The sequence below is a fragment of the Alligator sinensis genome, unplaced genomic scaffold, assembly GCF_000455745.1.
Source record: "Alligator sinensis unplaced genomic scaffold, ASM45574v1 scaffold335_1, whole genome shotgun sequence".
NCBI classification, from domain to species: Eukaryota; Metazoa; Chordata; order Crocodylia; family Alligatoridae; genus Alligator; species Alligator sinensis.
Window position 1 is genome coordinate 262826 of NW_005842354.1, and position 26850 is coordinate 289675.

At 40.5% G+C, this 26850-nt stretch overlaps 1 protein-coding gene across 2 annotated transcripts in view; it reads right to left on the reverse strand.

Annotated features, from left to right (window-relative positions):
* Window positions 1–6: 6 nt before the first annotated feature.
* The window catches only part of TGFBRAP1 (transforming growth factor beta receptor associated protein 1), a 39884-nt gene continuing 13040 nt past the window's right edge, over window positions 7–26850 (reverse strand). For both annotated transcript variants that reach the window (XM_025210520.1, XM_006029059.3), the window contains exons 5-12: window positions 18758–18840; window positions 13870–14211; window positions 10951–11008; window positions 10253–10396; window positions 8426–8572; window positions 6431–6590; window positions 4554–4987; window positions 7–3355 (exon numbers count right to left, since the gene is read on the reverse strand). In XM_025210520.1, the coding sequence (XP_025066305.1) occupies window positions 3167–3355; window positions 4554–4987; window positions 6431–6590; window positions 8426–8572; window positions 10253–10396; window positions 10951–11008; window positions 13870–14211; window positions 18758–18840 (1557 nt within the window). In that variant the 3' untranslated portion in view covers window positions 7–3166. The remainder of the gene's footprint in view (window positions 3356–4553; window positions 4988–6430; window positions 6591–8425; window positions 8573–10252; window positions 10397–10950; window positions 11009–13869; window positions 14212–18757; window positions 18841–26850) is intronic.

A 26850-nucleotide genomic window follows, 5' to 3' on the forward strand; every position in this document is an offset into this window, starting at 1 on the left:
AATTAGAAATTCCTCCTGGCTGAAGAAGCATTTTTCTTATCAACTGTAGGGTTGACATGTGGGGGTTATGAAATCCAGTATGCAGTACCTCTGCTCCATCCAGGTTTGAGCCAACACTTGCTTTCTCCTATGCGCATACTGGCTACTCCCCCTCTGCCCTGCAGTGCCCAGATACCTGGGGAGCTGAGTCAGCTCACTACTGTTCCCTACAAGAGAGCTGGTCTTTTAAAATGATAACAGCCAGTAAATTTTCCAAGTAATCTACAAGCACTACTGAAGTGACAAGGGCTATTAAAAGTGATGTACCAAGCTAGAACTGAACTCTACAATTTAAAGCCAGAGAATAATCTGGTGACTGGAAACAAGGAAGGAAACTAAACAGAAGTAGAGCAGGGCAAAATTTTATAGGAAACAGTAAATCTGCCAATAAATAAATAAATAAATACACAAAGTGGCCAACATTAAACTAATCCCAAGTTCAACTCAAGTGCACACAGTGGTAAGGAGCGATACAGAAGTAGGATTTAACATGACAATATTCATTTGTTTGGTTTTTTTGGACTGCACTTCTAGGTGAGTTAAGAGGAAGAGGAATTTACCTTCTGCTAAAGAAAACTACATTTTTTTTGGTCTCCACACTTGCAGCTTAAGTTACTACACACTTTTTTGGCATAAAGGTTTTATTTTCATCTTATACACATGCAATGGCAGCATCAAATTGATTTTAGATGCATTGTAATATATTTAATATTTGACATTATCCAAAGAGAGAAGGCCAGACATTGAGTGACCCCACAGTTAAGGTGTTCCATAAACGGGCACAAATATGCCTTAGGCTGTTGTCAGAGTACCCACTGCTCCACTTCATGACACAGAGCAAAGCACTAAGAGCTGCCTTTGTGTCTGAACAGTAGAGCCTTTTTAATTTATTTAAGTCATAGCCGACTTCCTTTTAATAAGGAGGTACCTTAATGAAAAACAAAAAGGTCAGCATAGTGTATGAACTTTCTATTTGTTTACATTGCTGGGAAACAGCCATACATAGAGTGTTTCATACAAATCGCATGCTACCATCCACATCAACGAACACCCAGTCAAATCATTGTAAAAGATAATATTGCCACTTTGACATGTCAGTACCATAGGATTTTTTTTAAACATTCTCCATTTCAACCTCAATTATTCTGTATATCAAACATGATGGATTTGATACACTTCTTGAATTGTAGTTACAGAATGCGTACAAAAAATTAAGGGACCAACATTAACCAGATGTAAAGTAGAGCCAATACAGGATCAGGCAAAAAATAAAAAAAGATTAAAAAAATGGACCTGCTGGGAAGTAATATCTGAAGGCTTAATGTAAGAATTCTTGAAATTGACACAAAAAAGAAGAAATGCTTAAATCCTTTTATTTTTGTGAAGATATCACAGACTGAATTAGTTTAGCCTACATGCTTCAGGAACAATCCAATCCAGCAGAAGCACTACAGAAAACTCTTACAGAAGTATGCAGGCTAAGAATCCAAGCCAGAAAACTAACTGCTACATTTTCTGATCTTGATCAGGAAGAAGCTTAAGACAGACCCAAAGAACTTTTGCTTGAAGATAAAAAGAAGTTGTATCATCCCCCAGTGGAGCCCAACAACTGAAGAATATTTTTTTAAAAAGACAGGAAGGTTGAGAATTTATCCTTCTGCACCCAGTCTATGATCAGATTTCAGACATTATAAAAATCTATACAGTTTGAGATTTGTGTATATACAAAATGTTGTGCAGAAGTAGTATTTGTGCTGAAAAAGCTCAACTCTGATTCTGAATCAACCTAATCATACCAACACTTTCAGCCTGTATTGTTCAAGTTTCTGCCATTTATTACAGTTTTGTGTAATTAAGGGCAATACTTTTGGTTTCTTTGGCTTAAAGTTTTAGAAATATATTTATATCTAATCCTCTTGTGTAAAAGTTGCCTCTTCCAAACTCTCAAGCTGCTTATAAAGTCATTAAGTTTTGACTAGTATTTATGGGGTCAGTAAATTAGTTATTTTGTAAAGTGTCAGAGAACACTTATTTATAAGCCCATTCACTCAGTGACACCAAATCCATTAGCACCTTAATGTGCTATTATTGACTTCTTCACAATCTCTCCACCTTTTTCCATGATCTATAATCTTGTTCACATAAATACATTCACACACACTGAAACTTACTCAGTGTGCCAATGAAGTCTCTGCAATCTAAGGTCATGTTGCAGCTGACATAACGTAACCTCCTATCATTGGATTATTTGGTTACATGTTTATCCTCCAAATAAAATTCACTGATTTATTAAACTGTATGTACAGTATTGTTGTATATTAATAAATAATTCTAGTATTAAAGTTATTAAAACCTCTTCCCCCACAAAGTGACTACAGTCTGACCAAACTATATCCATTTCATTTCTAGTCTTTTCAAACACAGTTATATGATAGAAGCTATCAGTTTCCACTGAGTTTATTACATTAAATGCAACAAAAGTAGAAACTAACAGGACGGTGCTTAAAATCTGTTTGATGAGAGCTGTACAACAGAGAAGGGGGCTAGACAAAAGTGCATCAAAAGCCAACAAATTTGTAGATCATAGAACAAGTTCATAATCCAGTGTCATGGAACAGAAGTTCAGCTCTGATGAGGACATAATGCAGCCCGCAAAACAGATATGCATTTTCTTGGGGTTAATCTGTGTCATGTCAGTCTCTTCAGGTAGCATTTCAGAGACAGATGTTCCAACTCCTGGGTCAAAGAGCAGTTCCCCCTTCACATCAGATTTATGAACATTACATTCAGTGCAAATTTAAGTCTCTGTAAGAATGAAAGATCTGCCCCCTCCCCCCCTCCCATATTCATCCTTATTATGAAGAAAAGGCTCATTTAAGTGTGTTTATTACTATACAGAGGAGAACCCTTCTTGCACATCTCCATTTCGGCTAGCTAATTTTCTTTGCTGTCTACATTCATAGGATCAGCAGTTCGGTGGCCATATTTCACATTTATTGAAGTCTTCCTATTAGCCCTACAGCAATCTGTTCATTTGACTTATACCTAAAGTAGCTGCACTTTGTTCTTTATTCAGCAGGTTTTCCACAGAGTAAGTAATGGAAACTAATGAAACCTGAAACATTTTTCAAGTCTGACTGCTGGGGCTGGAAAAATGATGGGTCATGTTAGAGTTTACAAGTCTGTTTGCAGCACAGTGAGTGTGAACCATACCACCGTTTGGGTATCTCACAAAGGCAGGCTCACAGAAAGGACTTTGGCACGCCTGGCAGAGCTTCTTGTCAGAGAGAATAATGGATCTTCCTTTTAGTTTAGCCTACAAAACAAGAGAAACAAACATGAATCCAGTATCGTTGCAACAGGAAGGGGAAGTAGCACTCTGCTACAAAAGGACAGCCACCATGCCCATTACAAAGCCTGTTTATATTTACATTATTTCAACTGTTTTAAGTGGACAGATCTAGCTCTTTGCTTAGGATTACAAGACCCAGCTACCTGGTGTTTTTAACTTGAACTAGTTTCCATACTTACATCTACTTGCTATAACTCTTTCCTCTTCTCTCCTAAATGATGTTTCTCTGGTCTAACACTGTCATCCTTAAATGTTGTAGCTGCGATGGTCCATGAATTGTGAGGGGCAAGGATTTTTGGGGGGTGATCTTTTATTTATTTATTTTTTAATCAAACATGCTGCATGGTTGGGATAAAGTTTTCTTCATCACCATGTCTTGTATTCAAAACCTTTTCCAACTTTATTTTAGTTGATCCAGTAAGAGATCGCCCCCCCCCCCCCCAAATCCCTGCATTTTTTTTTTAAACATAACACTTTGTATATATTCCATGTAACTTCTAAAAATGTATACACACTTGTTCGAGTACACACCAGGTCCATGCCCAAGAAAAACAGAATATTAGCCCATGGATTCTTACCTGAGGCAGATACCAAACAAACATCGAGTTTGTCAGCTCCATCAATTAAATGAGACTTATGGGCCCATTTGAAGATTTAAGTAATGTAGCCTGGAATTATGCATGGAAGCTCTCTCAGGTAAACACAGTGCTTAGAGAAGTAAATCCAGGGGGATTGAGTAGAGAGCTGTACAGGCAAATGCAATACAGAACTTCTCTACCCAACTGTCAAATACATCTTGGTCCTGATCACAGCAAAATTCTCATTATACGATCCTCAGTTTTTGACTAGCAAGCTTCACCCAAGCCACCACAAAACTCCACTTATTTTCATTGTAACAAACAATATATCTAAGCTACTATTCAATACGGGACTGCTGCCACCTCCTTTTAAAAGGGAAAATGGCAACGGGCTTTTGCTACTGTATGTTCACAATTTAAACACTGCTTAAAAAGATCAAAAATTTGAGGAAGAGCCACACAGTGGAAGAGATATTAGGAAATATATAGAAAGGATTTTTCCTTCAGGAGCAAAAGTTCATAACATTTGTAGGTAAAGGAAAACTATGTGTTCCAGTTTAACCAAAGAAAACAACTACACCCACCTTGTCATGTTTATAGATTAAGTTTTCAGCCTCTGCCAAGCCAAGTGCAATCTGGGTCATTCTTTTTGTGTGGATGCTTTGCCTCATTGCTCCAGTCAGGAATGGAGAGAGGAGCTGCAGCGACCAACTGTCAGGCACAAGCTGCAAGACTCGGGCTGCATCAAATTCAGCTGCATGATTATTCAAGAGATCTACTGCAGCCACAACTAACTCACAGTCCGAAGGGCCTGGATTCAGATACACTGAGAACAGCATATGGAAAAGCCTCTGCCTGTACGCTAGATCTTTACTCTCAGAGCTCCACACGCAGTAGTCTTCAGCAGCAGGAAAGTCCTTTAATTCATGGACCAGGATATGCAAAGCTTTGTCATGTTCCTCCAGTTTTCCATATAAAATTGCATTTTCCATATGAAGATCTGTGCCCTTGATTTTTTCTGTCAAAGAAGAATCAATTTAAGATGCTGCTCAGTTCAACAGAGAATCTAGATAGTGAAGTCTTTAATGTCTGCACTATGTACACACTGATAAGGGCAGGGGGGTTAGTTACTAGCAAACTGTGTTTCTCCCCCAAATTTATCATTTTCCAGAGACTTTCTGAAGATGCATCACCTCTCCATGCCCCACAAGCTATTCTCTTCTTATCCCCAAGACCTTTCACCATAGCATTAACTGCTTCAAGAACTGAATGATAACTGTTTTGGTTAATTATTATTGCTTGGCTTCACATGAAATACTCTCTCTCCATTAGACAGGATGTGAATTCTTTGTAACATTAATACAGCTAAAAAAAAAAAAAAAAAAATCAGCCTGATATTTGGCATGAAAGCCCAAGAACATTACCAGAAGTGCTCTCACTAAACAGACATTAAAAATGCCAAAAGGAACAGAATTGACCAGGTAAAACCGGGCAACAGATCTGCAAGTTCTGGGGGGAAATACTAGATTACCTCAAGTTAGCCAAACTCCATTGTATCCAACATCATTTCTGGCTCTTACAGATGGAAAAACTCATACATTGCAAGTAGAGAGTAGCAAGGTCCCATTAAAAAACCTATGGTTTTAACTAATCAGATGTTTTCTTCCAGCCGGATGTAGTATATGTTCAATAAAATAGTAAGCAGAGATAAAATACTGTGTTCAACACATGAGCAGGACACTTAAACGCTGGCCTGTTTTTGGTATAGAATGGGTACACTATAAATAAGGGTAGGGTAAAGGTCCCCTTCTTGATACCAGCAGGCCTTGGGGTTTTTCCTTCTCAATATCTGTTTGTAGGTACACCAATAAAGATTTTTCTGGCTGATACTGATGGCCAATTCTTAACCAGCCATATCAGCTGATACCGATCTGATAGCTGATATGAACCCCCACAGCTTGGAGAGCAACATCAGGCTGGAAGTTGTTTTTTGGGGTGGGGGGCACAGATCGAGGCCCCAACAGTGAGGGAGGAGGTGGGGCAGACACTGCCCAGATGGGGTGAGGTAGGGTGCGGGATGGAGCAGTGGGCAGCTTGTCTGGGGTACATGGGGGCTGGGGAGGAGGCATCAGCTCCCCACCACTGTGCACACCCCTGGGTAGGCATGGGGGGCATGTGCCCCCCCCAGATTTGTGTACGTGGTGGAGGTAGGCTGCCAGCTCTGAGCTTGGGGCTGCAGTTGCATCTTCCTCATGGTGGGGACTAAGTTGGAGCTACGCTCAGGGCGGGTGGGACAAGGCAGGGTGGCAGCAGCACTGGGAGGGGGCTATAGGGTGGGTTACAGCTACCCCAAAATTTGCTGCCGCTGCCCCCCCCCCGGAGATTCCACCAATCCTTTGCTTCTGCAGAAGCTGACAAAGGACAAAACGCATTTGACATATAATATGGAAAACAAGCTTACCCAAAATAAAATGAACCCGGTACAGGTCAGATTTCTGAAGGAGACTGCGTAGTTTAGTCTGCACTCCATTCAGTTCTGCACAATTGTCTGTAGTCACAGATTTTAGTTGAAGTGTTTCATCCAAATACAACACAGCTAAATGAGTATGGTACTTCTCCTTCTGCAGGGAAAAAGGAGGAAACTCAACAGGTATAACTCCAAGACTCCAGCATACCACTCTCCAGCTCATCAAGTAGTCTTTATTGAGTATTTCAGTAATTTAAATGCCAGAGGTAAAGTATATTGAAGCATGCTGTAAACAGTGGTCAGATAAGTCAAACACTTAAGGTATGCGCTCTATAAGACTGGTAAAGTCCTGAAGCCTTTTGCCCTATGCGAAGCTGATCCAGACTGATCTGTCCTATGCTCCTCTTGCCTTAGATTGCAGCCTTCAAACTAGAATTTTATGTGTGTCAGTTTTACCGTCATATTTAATAAACACCGATGGACCTATCCTACCTGAATTTGTCTAAACAAATTTGTGAAGCTGTTACATTGTGGGAATGAGTTTCACATTCTTATTTATTCTATGGACCTTCCTATTTCTCATATACTAGGGATAAAGGTGAAGACACACTAAAGATTTGTAGAACAGCAAGACTGTTGTGGCATTATAAAGGAATATCCCATCCCACTATTCCATACTTAGCAAAACTTAAGTCTGATCTTTCTGGATTACGGCCACTGATATTTTCTTTGACACATCCACAATAACTTCAGGTTATAAATCAAATACAGCTATTTAAGAAAGTCTGAAGAAATTCGAGTTCTCTCTTCTAATGTGCAAATTCTTGCATCATTCTACTGAATTTATACTAATGGCAGCTATTTGCCTAGAAAAATTCAAGGGAAATCAAGAGTACAACTTTCCGTGTGCTCATTTATGTAGTCAAGCTGTCACTGATCCTAGTATTTTTGGCAATGGAAGAAAGAGAAATCATGAACCTCAAATGCCTGTTCTGAGAATGCATGTTGTTATTGCTTGAATGCATGCATGACAGGGAAAGAAGTGCTGGCAAGTCATAACTTGGGGTCTCTCAACACTTTTTGTTTCCTCCATTATCTGGCTCAAGTCATTTCCACTCCGACTCAGGGAAACAAACATCTCTTAGCTGCCTCCAAAATTTTGTTTCACTTAAAACTCTACTATTATGTACTGATATACAACTTCTGTGTTTTCTGACCGTTTGCTAATGAATGGTAGGTAAACAGCTCTTGTGTAAACAGTTTCTAATGTGTTTTCAGATTTTACAGGTGAAGGTTACTCAATGACGACTTTTATAGTTCATTCCCATGAGCTATCACATAAGGACAGAAAAGAACAAAACTGCTTCCAAACTGAACTAGTAATACCAAAGTGCAACAAAATTACCATTCAACTCTTGCTTTTTATGAGCTTGTCTACGGGAGGATTATTTTAGTTCTGTAATTCTTTTGGCTTCAAGTCCACTGCTGGAAGCTATATCTTCCTGTAGCCAACTCAGGGGTGTTTTCAGTGTCATGACTACTCTGATAAAAACCACCAGAAGCTGTTGACTAATTCCCCACTTGTGAACTTGCCCCAGCTGGAATTAGATGTACAACAGTTTAAGAAATTACCTTTGTTACAAAGTATTGCTGCCTACCTATTCTGTTGCTAGCAACTTTGTTTAACCTTCTTAGACATCTGCTGCACAATGCACAAGGGCATCATTAGCAGGTTTAGCTCTCCATAACATGTTCCAGCTGAAGATCTCAAAGTACTTTCTCCTACAGGCATATCACTAATCAGGAAGACAAATATTTTTACTCAGGTACAGAAACCACCCCAGTAGTTAAATGATCTGCTTAATATCGCACAAATTATCAGCACTTTGAACAAATTACCAGCAATCTGGAACTCAAACCAAGAAGGACTTCAGACTTTCCATGTGAGGTTCTGGCACAAGGAGTCCTTTACTTTTCTGAAGGACTTACCTCTATTTTCCTGTCAAACACTAGATGCTCTAGATATTTAACAAGTGACTTAGGGTATTTGTTAAGGCATCTGATGACATCATCTGGATTAAAGGTGTTCTTCTGCTCTTCTTCCAAAGGCCTTTTGGTAAAAATCTGAACTCCAACCTGAAACAAGATTTGTTGCATTTTGGGACTTAGACTGAAACTTTAGAAGGTGCTAGACATTTGGGATGCCTGTACACAAGCACGGAGGCTTATAAAAGATACAAAGCTTTTGTGATGGAAACCATTTAAAAAAATCATTTTATAATATAAACACTTACATAAAGAAAAACAAAGGATTATTCTTGTATTTATTTTTCTGTTGGAGTGATTAACAGATCAGAATGTTTTCAGCCCTAAACCTTTGCCTTTTGATGCACACAATTAAGAGGCCTTAACAAATGACTAAAAACAAGATTACAAATCAGAGCATGAAACACTAGGTTTAAGATATGACACAGTAACAACTAAGGTCTGTGCAAGTAGCATTCAGCAATTGTTCAGTCTGCATGCCAAGCAGCCTACGCAATAACCAGGTCTTAATTTAAATGTTACCAGCAACTAATGAGACTGCTACTATTCCATTTGGCACAGAAAACAGCTTGTTCATGTATAACACCAAGTGGTCAGTTAACACAAAAATAATTGGAAGCAAATACACAAATAGGTATAAAAATAATGCACTTGGGATCAGGAGGAGGCAGGATGACAGAACAAACTCATACTAATTCCTGAAGCAGCACTGTCACTGTCCTGAATGACAGCTATTTCCTTCACCTCCCCATGCACAAGGTGTATACATAACTGCAGTCCTTTAAAGGAAAGGAACACAAAGCACTCAGTTGTTAACGTGCTGAGGTGACTAAGTTTCAGTTTATGAGAGAAAAAGAAGTCCTAATTAATGAGGCAAAACTACCATATTTTCTTTGTACAGGAAACCCTTGCTATTTGCGAATCTGCTATTTGTGAATTCGAATATTTGCCATCGCCGTGCCAATGGGGTGGGTTGGGGCAAGCGCCGCCGTGGCTCCCTCTGGCACTGCACCGAACTCCTGCCTCTGCGTAAGCAGGCATGGAGCACTGCACGGGGTAGGGGAGGACAGAGCTGGAGAGAGCAAAGCGGAAAGCAGAGCCAGGTGGGCAGAGGGCAGCTGCGGTCAGTCCCCAGGGGCTGCAGGGGAGCCCCGTGCTTCCAGCTTCTCACGGGGTGGGGGGGGAGAAGCAGTGGGCAGCTGTGGGATCTGACAGGGAGCCCCATCAGTATTTGCGGATTTTGCCATTTGCAGGGATCTCCAGAACAGATGCCCTGCAAATGGTGGGGGTCTCCTGTATACCATATGCCCCTCAAATACAAGCATCTTAATTTTGGAAAGATGAAATGAAGGGAGAGAATTTTTCTAGAACTTAACCCCTCACAGCACAGGCTCACCAAAGCTGAATGCATGTAAAAGGACTGTGGCTGTGATCAGGCTGTGGAGCTGCAATGAGAGGACGAGTGACACTGAAGAGTGGACTCTGTCCATCCTGCATGCAGCCAGAAAGGAAGCACAGTCCCTGGGAGCCATTTGAGCATCCCTATGCCTCCATTCTAATGCAGAAATTAAGTGTTGTTGCTTAAAACACACAGCAATTTCCTTTCAGCATATAGGAATGAGTTTTTCATGGACTTGTGCGATAGCAACTGGTAGTTTAAAACCACCCAACTACCAGTAGTTTTAGTTAAATTATTTTGATTGCTATCCAGCAACCTTGCCACATTTTATGTGAGAGTTTCATGAAATGTTTTAAGATGAAACCACAAACCTCCTCATTTTTCAGTAGCACCCATTCAGCATACTTCCACACTAGTTCTTGGTCTGAGCAGAAAGTAAGGAAGTCGACTATATACTCGTAGAGGTCTGAACGTGTAGGGTCTTGAACGTCTCCATTCACTATTTTCACCCATAACTGAAACAAGATAATAAACTATGATTAAAGTATGCTCTAATATTTACCACCTTTATTTATGGTGGGCCATTTATCTGACCTGCGGACTGGTCCCCCCAACATCTCTGCGTCAGAGGTTAACACCTGAAACAGAGGTTTAATATTCTTTTAAGGTGTGCTAACCACCCCTCCCCCTATTATTCATAATAAATGCAGCCCTTTTTCATTCTAGTTAAGATTACATAGGTCAAACATGAAGGTCAAACAAAAATGGAATGTTACGCTGCTAGATAAGCTATTATTCCTAGAAGTAACTGGGGTATAAACATTTGTAATTGCTATACCCATCAACCTAGGGGGTTCTGATGATAGCCACTTAAAAAAAAAAAAAATCACTTAAGGTTTCATACTTTTAATACTGTAACAAGTTTAAGGAATTAAGGCTTCACAGAAGCTTATCCTCCTGTCTGCACGTCAATTTTCCAGGTATGTGACGCTATAATTTATAAGTAGAGGCTGAGATTTGTTACATGTTAGGGTGGGTTATGGATGAATGAAAAAAAATGTATTCTAACCTGAAGTGCTGCAGCATCCTGACTATTGTAGTGATATAGGAGTCCTAAGGCAAAATACCTGCATTGTAAAAAGAAAGAAGTTTATAACGTGTAAGTTCCTAGATGCTCTTCATCAGTTTCATTACTACTCAAACAGCACACAAGAGAACAATTTATTACTGTCCTCACATATGAGGCAGAAGGCAGGGCAGGGTGGCAGCATATAAACTAACTTGTTCAGAGAAGCCTGAGCATTTGTAGGCTATGGCCTATTTCATCAGATATTACAAATGCCGGTCACATTTGTAGCATCTGAGGAACTAAGCTGTCATTTACAAGATGTCCATGTTGCCCTGCCCTGCTTTCTGCCTAACTTTAGACAAACATGGATATCTACCTCTCTCTATTCATATACAAGACTTTCCTTCTTTTCCCACCCCCCCAACAGTTTCAATTCACTAAAAATTATTGTTCTGCTATTGAACTACCTGATATTTGGCTTGAAGCATCTGTAAACCTCTACCTTTAAAAAGTATTTGTGCATTCTAGGATAAAGGATCAAGACACAGTAAAATCAATCCTGACCATTCCCAGAAATACAGAATTATATGATCTATGACATGACCAGGGATTCTGGTTTTCTCCAGTTAAAAAAAACCCCAATTTTCAGATTTAAAAAGTAAACCAAAATCCACTTCTTCCATGATTTAAATGAAATGCCAGTTGTATGCGTATACACACACAAGTGGCAATTTCATTTTAATCACAGAAAAAAGTGGATTTTGGGTTACTACTTAAATCTGAAAATTGGAGGGGGGTGGGGTTTAATCAGAGAAAACCAGGATCCCTGGACATGACTTTGCAACTGTTTCCAATGTAGTGCCTCTACTTGATTAATTTAAAAGATTGCACACATTTATGAAGTCTGTCATAGTCTTAGACACTAGTGCTGAACACTTGAACCTGTAAAAAAAAGGTCTTTAATCCAACAAATCAGAAACTAAGGCTTCATAACTAACTTGTCAAACATCCTAGTTTTTTATTATATTGGTTATATAAGATAATGGATGAAATCCAAGAGTAGGGAGAAGTGCGCTGAGACACTGGCAGTCTAGTCGGCAGCCAGTATTAAGTGGAGAGCCCCAGGGTTGTCCTGGGGCTGGTTTTGTTCAATCTTTTCATCAACGACCTGGGAGATGACAAAGTGCACCCTCAGAAAGCTTGCAAATGACACCAAGCTGAGGGTAGTAATAGATATGCTAGTGGGTAGGGCTAACATTCAGAGTGACCTAGAGAAATTGGAGCATTGGACCCAAAGGAATCTCATGAGGTTCAACAAGGACAATTGCAAAATTCTGCACTGAAGATAGAACAATCCCATGAACCAGTACAGGCTGGGGGCTGACTGGCTGGGCAGCAGCTCTGCAGAAAAGGACCTGGGGGGGTTACAGTGGACAATAAGCTGATGAGCCAGCAGTGTGCTCTTGTTGCCAAGAAGGCTAATGGCATACTGGGCTGCATTGGTAGGTGTGTTGCCAGCAGGTCAAGGGAAGTGATTCTTTCCCTCCATTCAGCACTGGTGTGGCCACATCTGGAGTCCAGTTTTGGGTCCCCTGCTACACAAACGATGTAGACAAGTTGGAGAGAGTCCAGCAGAGGGTAACAAAAATAGTTCAGGGGCTGGGGAACATGACTTCTGAGGAGAGGCTGAGGGAACTAGGCTTATTTAGTCTAGAGAAGAGGAGACTGAGAGGGGAATTAATAGCAGCCTTCAACTACCTGAAGGGGGTTCAAAAGAGGATGGAGCTAGACTGTTCTCAGTGGTCGCAGATGACAGAACGAGGAGCAACGGTTTCAAGTTGCAGCAAGGGAAGTTTAGGTTAGACACTAGGAAGTTTTCTCACTAGGAGTGTAATAAAACACTGGAACAGGCTACCCAGAGAGGTGGTGGAAGCTCCATCCTTGGCGGTTTTCAAAACCTGGCTAGACAAAAGTTGGGCTGGGATGATCTAGTTGGGGATGGTCCTGCTTTGAGCAAGGGATTGGACTAGATGACCTCCTGAGGTCCCTTGCAATCTTAACTTTCTATGATTCTGTGATTCTATGATTGCTTAGACTTAACATCTGTGAATCTGTCTTGGCTTTGGTACCGACTAGCACTTAGCACCCAGGTCTCTACCTTATTCTTTTCTAGGTTCTCCCTTGGTAAATTCCAAAATAAAGTCCCTTTATTTCCTTTCCTCACTTCAGTGGAAGCATATTGACCTATAGTAAAATTCAGGAGTTGTGGCTTGCCAGAGAATAAACTAGTAGAGTTTTAAAATTAATAAATTGTTTAATGCTAGAGTCAGTAAATGAAGATACCATTTATAACAAATCAAATTAATTTTAAGGCTTCTTTTCTCCCAGTCCAAGACATCAACAAAAAAAGAAATGTCTTGTTACCACTGCTCCCACTCAACTGTCAAGCTGAGTCTCAGATGAAGACAATACTAGCCAACTAATCTATTCAGTACCAAAAGAAGTCGCATTAAAAGTTTCAACAAAACTTTAAATGAGATCAGAGATCCTTTAATTCAGGAAAGAGATCAGGATTTTGCACACACACATCCTTAACCTCAAGGGGTCATCAATTTCTTTTCACCAAAACTTTAGATTCAGTCACATTTTCTTGAAGGGAATGTTCTGTCACTGACACGTGGGCTCCCTACACACAACTCTGCCAACGCCCCTCAAGATTGCCCTTCATTCTCAACCTGCCCTTCTAGTCCAGTTCAAGCTAATTGCCAAATCATGCTGAACTGCCTTTTGTGAGTACGTGCAAGCCATCAACTTGCTGCTTCTTGAGAATGGTCAGCACATGAACTCAACCAGTCAACCCATTATTTATTTCTCCTCCTCTCACTCCAAATGTTAAGATATCAAGGGAAAAAACCTCACTTTTTGTGTTTCTCCAGCCAGGCTGCACTGTCTGTTAGGAGACAAAAGTTCTCTGAAACCAACAAGTCCAGAAGGCTTTCATGGTTAGCCTCTGCATATAGTTTGAGTAAAGCGGTGTCAATGTCCTCCTTGTAGCCATTTGCAACTTCAGTACTCCGGACTTCGTTCAAGTAACTCATAAGAAACTGTTTGCACTTGGTCATCTTCTCTTGGTCCCCTTGAGTGAGCTGGTTTAGATCAGCATACTCATGAAGAGGGGGATGAGACCGTATGAATGAAGAGGAAGTAGGCAACAGGAAGGGGTAGAGAGAGATCAGCTCCCGGACATCAAGCTGGCCGCTTCTGCAATTACAGTGTCAAACTAAATGAAGCAAAAAAGAAAGAAAAAGTATACACAGGCACAAAAAAAAATAACATTGAGGTAGTGCACACACACGTTTATGAGAGGTAGACACCACTGAAGGTGTCAAGAGTTAAAAAGTAATAATTAACTTTAGTACAAGACATTTCACTCAGATCAAGCGTAGGGAATGAATACTCCAGGAAAATTAAAAACATCTGCCATTCCATCTACATTCTCTAGAGCTGCGTTTCTCAACCAGTAGGTCGCAACCCAAAAGTGGATTGCAAGAATATTTGAAAGGGATGAGAGTAGGTCCCCACAAAAACCCATGAAAGCGTGCCCTGCTATGCTGGCAGCGGGCACATATGCATCTGTGCAGGCAGATGCACGCGGCCAGCATAGAGTGAGGCCAGTCCCAGCTGATTATGGGGAGCGGCAAGGGGATGGATGTCCAGGGGACTCTCTGGAGGGCAGGAGGAGTGGTGGGTGAGTGTGTGTGCGCGCACACATACACCCCCCCCCCCCCCCCCCCCCCCAGCACTGGGGATGGTGGCCTGGCGTAGGGCTGCGCCAGGGAAGGGGGAGGAGGGAGAGAAGACACCTGGCCCTTCAGAGAAGGGAAGCAGGCAGGGGTGATCCTTGGCAGGAGGGAACTGCATGCCCGAGCCGGTGGCACAGGGCCAGAATGCATACATGCATTGGCCCAGACTTGCCGCTCATGCTCTGGCCCAAATAGGATCGGGGCAGCTGAAGTCCCCCTCCAGCAGGGCTAGCGGGGCAGGGGGCTGAGGACTGGGAATGAGAGGCAGTGGCATGGCCCTGTAGGGCAGGGGACTGTGGCTTGGGGGCGAGGGGCACCAGCAGGGTGCAGGACAAGCCATTGATTTTGGCAAATGGGTCCCAATAAGAAAAAGGCTGAAAACCACTGCATCACACTAACTCTGGGGTCAGTATCAAGGTGATCAGCCTTTTGCTTCTGAGAGGAGTCTGGACCCAGCTCAAGTAAGTTAACATCTCACAACTATTCAATGGTTTGTGTGAAATTAGTTGGCAACTCCAGACCAGTCTGCAAGGGTGTGGAGAGTATTTAACTTATATCAGCTGTTGGTCTTTCCATTGATGGCAAGTACTGTTATATTACCAGAGCTGAGACATACTAAGAAGACTAGCACAAACTATTCAAGAGATAAAGGTGACATTTCCAGGACTATGTTGGCACATTTCAACAGCACTAAAATTAACTTCTTTTTTTCCCCCCCTTAAAACAAAAAAGTAGTGAGCTAATCAGGACCTCTACATCACAGCTCTGATTACAGCTCAAAAGTGGCCATCAGTATATGTATAGATAGCTTCTAAGTGACCACTATGCAATACATATGAAGGACAGAACTTTGAAGAATAGCAAGAACTCACCTGAACAGGCTAGCAATGCCTAATAAATGTTAGCAACACTAATAGAAACCATTTTTCTTTTAGGAAGACTCTCATCCCCAGCTGAAGTTATTCCTCAAGGATACAGTTACAATCAGAACAAGACAACAAGTTGTTGCATACCCCGAGATCCAGGATGCCTAGAATATCTGCCTTACTGACACCTAGGTATTAGAGCTATAACTTAAGTTAGAAGAGTAGACAGTCCTCTATTCACTGGAAACTGATCCAAAACAAACATAGAAAAAATCCCTTTGAAGCTCCAACTATGGGATATTAGTGTTTCACCTACATTGATAGGATGCTTAGAATCACCACGTGTTCAGACTCTCCTGGTCAGGACAGAATTCAGTATATACCATTAAAATTCCACTGATTTCAATAATCAGAGATACTGCTTAAGCCACTTTAACTGATGAGGCGTGAACAACTAAACAGGCTGTTCCCACATTAATTCTCCTTAAATAGTTACTCAGTGCTTTCCCTCAGCCACAGCCCAGCTGTTAGTACATAATTAAGGCTTGTTATATTAAGTACCTTATACCTTGAGTACCTTACTTCTAATGGGAGCCCTGAAGCTCTCTGTTTCGGGGCTGCTATTAGATAGCAGCATATGAGACAGGCTAGAAGAATCCAGCCCACATTTTGGACAATTTTCTGATTGCCCAATTACTGTACTGACAGCTTCTGGAGTTTCAGGAACACTAGGGCCTAATAAGTTTCCTCCTAAATTATTACTAGTAGCTCCATTTTGCTGCATCTTACCTTTGCCCTTCTACAGTGCTTCAGCTGGTTCACTGCCTCCTGAAAGGTCTTCTGACATACGAGATTTCCCTGTATATAGCACAGAGCTGATGTAGCTACTACGCTATCCTTTTTTTCATCTGGCCACACAACTTCCACAGAAAAAAAGCCAAGAAATACTGAAACTATAAAAGGGAAAAAGTGTAAAATCTACAACTTTTGCATCTGACTTAGACTTCCCCTTCTCTCTGAAGGATTCGACTTTCTGATCTAGGATCTGAGCAGGACACAGAATTAATGTTTTCTTGTAGTATCATTCTCCACCCCCATCCCTCTTTTTATCTACCATTTTGATCTATCCAGAAGTATTGGAAAAGTCCAAGGCTACCGTTCTGAGAGTTCTGCTATATCCTTCCTCCTAAGCTGCCTAAGAAGTACAAGACACCTATGCTGAATACATCTAATAAAATTAAGATACTACACTACAGATGAAAATCTTTGCCATCTCTCTCCGACGTTGGCAGAAGAGAAAACAATAGCAGATTTTTAAACTGCGGATCAGCAGTGAGCAGCTACTGATCAACCTCAAAGACCGCCTTCCAAAATTAGGTATGAATGACAGCCAATTCATCCATAAACTATGGAAGTGGACTAGGTTGGAAACTTCCCTAATCACTTCCTTTCTGCCATAAAGATCCCCCACAATTTTGTGACACAAGTTACTCCTTCCACTACACTTCTGGAAGTGATTCAACATAAGCTTCTCCCACTTTGCTCCCAAAATTTAATTCTAAAACAGTACAGAAACTTGTAAAGTGATCAAAAACCTAACTGCCACAAGAAACAGAGTGCTGTGCCTTGGTTTTTAAAGTCATATGAGGGACGGTCAGAACTGAACAAAATGCTACTACCAGTCAAGAAGTTTCCTGTTCTGAAGCCCAGTTCTGGCACCCTTCTAGTGCTATCAGATCAGCCAGGCCACCATCGCTCTTGCAAAGCAGAGCGTGGTAAGAAACTCTGACAGGAGAGCTGAGAAAGTCTCAAGATGAGTCCTGACATTTCTATCGGTTGTACTTTTTGGGAAAAATCCCCTCCCGATTAGTATCTTTTATTAATGGTTTGCACTGCGCACCCCTGCTCGTATGCTTTCCTTATTAAGGCGTTCTCATTCATCCACAATTGTGTCTTCAAAAGAAGGATACAACAGAATTCTCTCAGAAGGGTAGCCTAAGGCTTCTTCTCCAATACCTCTGGATAGATCAAAATGGTAGATAAAAGAGGGGTTGGAGAGTGGGGAATGATACAAGAAAAAAAAATTTAATTCTGTGTCCTGCTCAGTTCCTGGATCAGAAAGTTTGATCCTTCAGAGAGGAAGGGAAGTCTAAATCAGATGACAAAAATTTTAGATTTTACACTTTTCCCCCATTATATCTTCAGCATTCCTTGGCTTTTTTGTGGAAGTTGTGTGGCCAGATGAATTTGACACCCCTGTTTAAAGAGCTTCTGGCACAGTAGCTGCAGAATGACTTCTGGTATGTGGACAAAGAAGAAGTAAATCGGTATGGGCTATGCTGAAACACCGAAGTACTTCTGGAACTCCAGAGAGACAGTAGCCCACAACGTCACAGAACTGCGGCAGAAGCTGGACCAGAAACATGATAAGAAGCATTTTTACCACAGTTTTGTGGGTAGTGAGCACTTCATCACGTATTTCCAAAATCAGAAATAAAAATAAATAAAAAGAAGAGCATCGGTAAAGACTATAATGACAGAAAGCGGGATTTGTGGAAAAAGTCTAATAGGGTAAGTGTTGAAATTTGCCTCTACGAACAGCTTTATAGGAAAATTTGGTAGTGTAGATGTTTACCAGCAATACAATCTACAGCTCATTCTACCTTAAAAAATGAAGGTAATTGCCCACTGGAGTACTAGAGTCCTGGCACATTAGTACTGTCTTCTCCACCCCCCTGCCTTTGTAAAACCTCATCTACCTAGCAACTAAGATGTTTTAAATGGACTTTGAGCTAGATTTTGCAGTATCAACAGACTCCAAGAGAAACCTGGTTCTTTCCAAACAGAAAGCCAATGGGTTTACATAAGGACACAACGTGATCAAGTTACAGGAACAGGTCATTAGTCTTTAGGGTTAAACAGATTGTATCTTAAAATTAACAAACAAACAAAAACATTACATTATGAGTTACTCTTTGCCCAACGCTGTTGCACAGTTATGAGGAGCAGAAATCATAATCATTTCTACTGTAGCAATCTTACACTTCTACCACAAATGTTACAGCCACTCAATGCCTTAACATACAAGCATATAACTTCCTTGCTTAAAGAACACACGTTGTTCATCATACTATTTACCTGAAGAGTTCTTTTGCTTCAAGGAACTGAAGCTGTGCAAACTGTATAAAACCTGCTTGCTGCAGGATTCTTTTGTACATTACCTGAAAAGAGTGGGGGAAAGTGTCTGTTAGTGTAACTAAGTCAGTTATGTTACAAGTCATGCAAATAACTTAGAACAATAGCTGTTGACAAAGTATTCAATGAATAATTTAGAACCAGGGTTCCAAACTACTGTTTAGGATAAAAACCTTAGACTTTCACGTTTGTACCTGTATTTACACAGTAACAAAGACTATTTTGAAAGTATTACACAGGTGGTTTCTTTCATAAGATTCTGAATCCCTCAGCTTAGAACGCAAAAACACAAGCGTAAAATCAACAAAATAAAAAGTGTACATTTTTTAAACTTTAAAATGTTGACTGAGCCATTTAACAACAGGTTCTACCTCATCCCAAAACTTGAGAATATTATATAACAGCCCCTCCCCCTCAAAAATCCCACCACAGGTAAGTGAAAATAAATAGTTAGGAAACACCAGATATTGCGATGCCATAAAATTAAGTATCCAGAAAAAAGAAGTTATAAAACTCTTAACATTTCTGTTAATATTAGATGAAGTATTTCATTTTTTACAAAATCTGTCCCATTCAAGCCAGCACTATCCAGCTTCCGCATAGCTGAGGGCCACAAACCACATGGCAAGCATGCTGCAGGGCTGGAGCCCCACTCCCTGAGCAGTCAGTGGCACTCTACCCCTCTTGGCCTCCCTTGCCCCCCTTTAGGGCCACCAAGTGGATAGCTGCTATTTACATTAAAACTGTCAAACTAAAGCTGTCCGATATAATGGTTAGTAGAAAAATGTGAAGACGTGAACTATTCCTAGGAATCTCTAAAGCAAGACATGTATGACTGGGAGGACCGAGAGAGGTGATCCTTACAGTTCAAGTCATGATCAAAGCACTTGCCAATGGTCGCATAACACCAGGTCTTGTTTCTTACAGCTGTGAATCCACAAAGCATTCTGAATTCTGTCTGCATGCGATTGCTAACAATTCCCGTTTTCAATTGTGGGAAGTACAGCACTAATTAACATTTATGCAGACACTGCTTAAAAGGTAAAAGCTAAAAAGCAAGGTCAAGTTAAAAGTCCACCCAAGCCTAAGAGGCAAATCAAGCTACAGTGGTTAAGGTAATGCTGTTTCCACAACCAACAGCACACCAAGGAACGATATGGCAAGCATCATATTTAGTAGAGCTGCACCGATATATCAGTCTGATATCGGATCGGCACCAATATAAATGATATTGTCTGTACTGGAAATCACCCTGATATGCCAGATAATTTGGCTGTGTATGCACACAGCCGCAGCGCAGCACATAGGTGGTGAGGAGAAAACCCCAACAGCTTGAAGAGCAGTGTCCAGCTGGTAAGCCTGGTGTGGTGGAAGGAGCATGGTGTGAAGCAGATCAAGGCTCCTGCGGTGAGGGAGGAGTGGGGTTGGGGCAAGCACTGCCCAGCAGGGGCAGGGTGGGGTGGGCGCAGGAGAGAGACATGGCTCATCTAGGGGGCTGCGTGGGGGAGGGGCTGCAGCCTCCCCAAAATTCACCATAGCCCCCCCAGTCCCTCCTCCCAGTGCTGCCACCTGCCCTGAGTGCAGCCTAGCACAGCCCCCGCCCTGCCGGGAAGAGCTTGGCACAGCCTGGCCTCAGCCTGCCCCGCCCTGCGCAGATCTGGGGGCACATGCCCCCCCACCCTCCATACCCTCCTGAATGAGTGGCAGGAGCAGTGGTGGGAGCTGCAGGATGAGCAGGTGAGTGCCAGACAAGCTGCGCACAATGGTGGGAGCTGCCTCCACACCCTGCCCCCAGGATGAACTGCTGCTCTGTTCTGTGCCCATCCTGCCCTGGCAGCGCCTACCCCAGTCCCACTCCTCCCGCACCACAGGGGCCTTGATCTGCACCCCACCACACTCCTTCCATCACACCAGACTTACCAGCTGGACACTGCTCTTCAAGCTGCCGGGCTGGCACTGAAAATTGGATCAGTATCAGCCAATATGCCTCCTTAAAATTCAGCTATCGGTACCAGCACCCAAAATCTCTATCAGTGCACCCCTAATGTTTAGCCACCTCCAAGTGCCAGCCCAAATGACCTGGTACTCGTTTAGAGTTTAGGTCAACTGGGGGCAGCCTTTAGCATGAATTCAAAGCAGGGCCTGACCTCACAACTCCAGAGTATAGGCAGATGCCTTAGTCCCTTTTCCACCACATCAGAAGTTGAGTAAGCGATCTTAAACTTTGGTTTAACTCAATCAAACTACTCAAGATTTCAGTCAGTAATGTAGAAACTTTGACTTAAATAGCCATCACTCTAGTACACTTGGATAACAAGAGTACTTTCCTAAAGAAGTATTCGTATCAATTGGTGTGAGCACCAAAACGTTTGTTTGCAGTCACAGAGAGGAAGGAAAAAAAAACTAACCAAGCTAATTAGGAGGCTATCATATCATAACAATTTGTAAAGACTCAGAAACCAGTGAATAAGAAATGAAAAATTCACTAAGTGGTTTTTGCTCAATATTTCTGTCAAGTTTATTTGGATGAAAAGTGCAATTCATACATTATTTTAAGATAGATCTATTTAGGTAACACACTCAAATGTGCAAATGCAAAACCTTGGAGCTAGCTGTTAGCGAATGGATAATTACCTTCCTGATCACCATGGACCTAGCCTGAGGTAAGTTTTAGAAATCCTTCTGCTCACCTGTGCTGGGTACACCGCACCTCATGTTGTTGAAAAAGTTTTCAAAATTTTTACTTCTCAGCAAAAAAAAAAAAAAAAAAAAAAAAACCAAAAAGGCAAAGGCTTGTCTTTCCAACTGAAACTTCAAGTACTCACATATGGGAAGACTTCACTACCATCATTCACTCCATTTTAAAAGAGTGAAGATAGTTATAAGTGACATTAACACAAAGCTTAAATATGTTTTCCATCATTTAATGTTTCGATAAAAATCTTTATCTCATAAATTCTGATATAACCATTTTAGCACGTGTACTTAAATAACATTTCAAATTTTGGTCTTATTACAGGTTCTTGTTTTTTGTTTGTTTGGGGGTTTTTTAGTTTAGTTTTTTTTTTTTAAGAAAATACTTTTAGATCCAATTGAAATATTTTTCTTTCACCCACTCTGGGCTAAGTCTGTAAATGCAGTATCTGGCCTACTTGCAAAGCTTATGTGCTGAGTAAGTCCAGTAAAGGGAAAGATCTACTTCTTAAAGAAGACACCATTTAGAAAAATACAAGAGATTAATAAGCTAAGAAAGAATGACTTGCATCTAACTAGAGGAGAGTTTTAGATATCATTTTATAAATGTATTTCCAGATGTATATCTAAATTAAAATGTATTTGTAATGCATATGAGCAACAGAAGGCATGCATTTCACCTAAATCACGGCTAGCTAGGTATAACATTTTAACCTACTGATTTCTTTGCTAGCTAGTTTGATATCACCAGCTCTGCATTTTCCTCTGAAAAAATATGTATAGCAAAGATTATCATCATCTCCAAGCATCTCAGATACTGTCAAAAAGCTGGGAAATACTACTATAAGTTTTATTATTTTTAAGAGCTATTGAAGTATTGAAGTTACAATTCAACAAGCTACAGAAGTGCTTCCTTTACCCCACCTTCGTTATTTTTGGAAATACACTATAAGGCATGAAGTACTCTGAGTGCATATTATTGCTTTACACCCACAAAGAGAAAACCTCAGAGCAAAGGAATCTGACAAGGATATCTACAAGGATATGAAAAAGTATGAACTAGCTATTTGAGACTGATACTGTTTTAAATGGGCCAACCAGAAGAGCCACATGAGGGCAGCCTAGAATAAGAGAACAAATTGTTCTACTTCAAATTGACAAAGTGCTTAGATAATATTCAGCTCCCATACACAAAGACTGCAGAGGGATTGGAGAATTCAAGGATATACTTTTGAAAATGTCACTATTTTCAAGTCTTAAGCATTTTCCTGGAATATTATCTTGGTCACGTGCCAAAAATCTTAAGTTTGAAAGCTTTAAAAATATATATTTGGCAGAATACTGTTAAATGGAACATGAAAAATTCCAAAGAAAATGCCTCCAAATGTGTTTGAATTCCTAAATGCCAGTCAAATATCATAATTCTGATTGACGCACAATCTACTAGCCTTAAAAACAAACCCCACCGTTGAGAGAAGTTTAAGTTTGGTGCAGAGCCGGATCCTAGCAGCTGGCAGGCACTTGTTCCTCCTAGGACTGGCTCAGATGAGATTTTTGAGCAAAACTGACATCAGTAATCAGTATAATGTATTTAAAAAGCCACTAGTGTGTAATGGGAAACATATATCAAAGAGGGTGCCAACTGTTTCCATGTAGGCCTTGAAGCAGGTCCATTTTCTGCCCAGTACCAGCACCTCTGGCCAAGAGGTTTCTTTTGATCTCTTCCATTAGCCTTATTAAATTAATATTAAAAAGATGCAAGTCTTGCAGAAATGGAGGTGGCAGAGAGCAGGGCAAATGCCCCAGAATGTCAGACGCACTGCTTTTGAACAAAAAAGGATTCTGCTATCTCCATGGTTAAAGCTCAAAGCATAGAAATATATATATTTTAATATGTGAAATAATTTTTTTAAAGAACACTCAAGCTAGAAATTTGAGAGCACTTGGCAAATCAGATTAGTGGGCAGAGACTTAGTTTTCTTGAAGTTATTCTTGAGGCAAGTGTTCCTGCTGTCACAGAATGATAATGTTACTGTATATTGCTTCTGAGCGTTCTGTGCACAATTGGAGCAAATCAATCATCAATTTTTTGGAAATTATTTTTAATGAAGTCTCTCATCAAGTATGAGAATGCCTCCCATAAAGTTTTTCATGTCAATTTGTCATCAACTTGCTCTCTGATGAAAAATATATATATAGTGAACATACACTGCTATATTGTACTTGTCAATTTATACTTTTAAATAGCATCCATCATCTATATTAGCAGCAGCCAACCTGTGGCACGGACAACCTGTAGGTGTGACAGGCAGCATATTAGGAAAGGGAAAAGCAACACGGTGGCAGATATCACAGAGCAGAAAGCAGATCATCACATCAGGGAGTACAGGATAGGAAAGCTAAAGCAGAGTATTATCTTGATCAGGGAGTACTGGGCAAGGAGCAAACTGGAGAGGAGAAAGATTTAAGTGGTATTCAGGGATGGTACAGGGCTAATTTGTAGTACACCTGTCAAAATGGGTTGCCCCCCCGTTGAATTATACTAATCATCAAAGTGTCGGTTATTTATTTTTATTTGCGTGAATCAAAGCTTGAAAAAAAAAAAAAAAATGTTCTCTTCATAACAAAGAAGGTGAAATTCTTTCTAACTCTTACCTTACCAGGTTGTCACAGACTGGATTTGGAATGTTTAGTCTTTTGGCTCCAGTAAAGTGATTTAACTTGCTAATACTCCATAATGATTTGATGTCATAACACTAATATCTAGTAAGTTAGATTACATGGTTATGTTAGATATAATCATTGTATTAAAAAAGCTGCTGTAATTTTATAAATTGTTTTTCCATTTTTCTTTTCATATTTATGGGAATCTATTACAATATTTGTCATAAATGTTTTGTATTTGTATTTCTAAGCTTTTGTATCAATATCATTTAATACTTCAAGGATCACAGAAACTTCTCAAAGGCCATTTAAATTCTATAAAACTGTACTAAAAAAAAAAGAAATGACATAAGGAGGAGTGGTTAAAGAAAAAATTTGTTTCTTGATTTCATTCCTTCACTCAGACTTGAAAGAAAGCACTGAAGACCAACAGAGCACGTTAGCTACAAATATCTTTGTATACCGGTTCCCACACACACACACACACACACACACACACACACAGTTTAAAAACCAGAGAAAGAAAATTACAGAAATCACAGAAGTTATGAATTATTTGTTTTTAAATATGGACAGCAGCTAAACTTGTGCTAAAAACAGACTGTGGTCTGATTTTTCCCATATACCTCCAGATAACGGAGGCTAAACTGATAAGTCAAAAATGTTCTTGCTTCATGGCACATAAAAGTGCAGTTCTGTCAAACTACTGACCTTGTGGCCATCTTGTTTGCTTTTATACACCATTCTTGCTCGTTTTCTCTCTCTGAAGAGTCAGGTATTAAAAGTAAAAAAACAAAAACAAAAAACCAACATTTCCAGTATCACATATCTGCACAGTATCATCCTTAAGGCAGAGGTAGGTAACCTTTTCTGACTCACCCCAGGGCAGAGGCTGGTGCTTGTGCCAAAGATAGCAAGGGGATGAGCATCCGTACACAAAGCCCCTTCTGTCAAATGATGCCAGAGTCCCATGTCCAGATCCCCTAGCCCAGAGACCACACCAGAGTCTCCACCTGTTTCTAGTGGAATCCCAGGGCTGAGACCCACAATCAGCTGATTGTAGATCCCAGTTCCAGGACTGCACTGGAGCCGATTCAAGACTCTGGTGTGGTCCAGAGGCTGGAACCCACAATCAGCTAATTGCCGGTCACAACCCCATGACTGTACTGGATCCCAGCTTTCAACTTGCTGGTGAAGGGGGATCCTGCAATTGTAACCCCAAGCTCCCCCTATACTGATAAGTGCTAGTGGCACAACTGGGATTTAATTCCTAATCCCAAAATCGCACATCCTGAAACGCATGTGCGACATGACATGAAAGGTGATTGCTGGGATGGGGAAACAAGTCCCATTGTGCAATTAAATAAACATATGCCAGGGCCCAAGACATCTCTCTCTCAACCGCTCAATAGGCACTGAACTTGGGTAACAGAATCAGGAACAAATGACTGACTTTCTTCTCAGTTCCTCATACTTAAATTTTACTTGTTATAATTTTGGGGCACTTGTGCTACTATCAAAAAGTCTCAGTTTTTAACAGTAAACTAAAAAAGCAGAAAATAGTTTGATAGTTGACACTGTTTCAAACCTATTAAAAATGCTTGTAGTCTCTTCTTTTGAAACAATACGTGACGTTTTAAAAACTTTCTTTACATCAAACCTTCATAACTTGTTGACACTGCTAGCGTTACCATAACTGTGATACAGAGAAGGCCTCGGAAAAGGCAAAGATTATTAACAATACCACAAATATATTTTTAAACGTCCATCTTAGGATACAAGAAAAATAAGCTTCCTTTAAAATATTAATTCATGTACTAAATCAATTCTTGAATTTTACTTCCTTTAGTGCTTGAGGTTTATTCTTAAAGTTAAGCTTTTTTTTTTTTAAACCACAACTTTTGAGCAGTTCATATTGCTGTTCTGAGTATGGATTTGCATTATGGAAATATTGTGCACCAGGGGCAACAGAAAGCTGCATATGCAAGCCAAGGTGCTTTAGCTGTTTGTTGCAACTTCAAAGGGCAGCACTATGGTCAGCTGCACAGAACAGCTGAAGAGCTCCATCAGGGAAGAAGCACCCTGTGAAGTAAGAGCTGTAGCAAACAACTGAGCAGTTCATCTTTAAAGTTAGCAGTCTACTGCAAACTAAACAGGAACACAAAACACCTAAATACATATCATCCCAGTTCTACTATATTTACTCCAGTCTCATCTAGAAATGAATTCCCACAGACTATAGGCTCAAGAAGAAAATAGCTGATAATTCAGCTCTAAACGTAACTTGTCTTACACAAATCTAACCACCCATTTAAGAGTGTATTTGTCAGTGGTTAGAACACAGGTGTTCCAGTTTTGTGCGTTTTAACCCAAACCTTCATTCAAGTCGCATTTGCTTTTGTTGCCTCACAATCAGCTCCATAATGGGAATAACAAAATTTACTTCACAAGGCTGCTAGGCTTCAAGGTTTGTAAAGGTATTCTGAGAACCTCAGATGAAAACCTAAAACTAGACAAATTCAGACTTTATTTTTAACAGCAAGGGTAATTATCCATTGCAACAACTTACCAAGGTTTGAGGTGGGATCTCCATCACTGGACATTTTTTAATGAAGATGTGCTGTTTTTCTAAAAAGATATGCTCTAGTTCAAGAACAGCTATTGTAATTGAAGCAGGA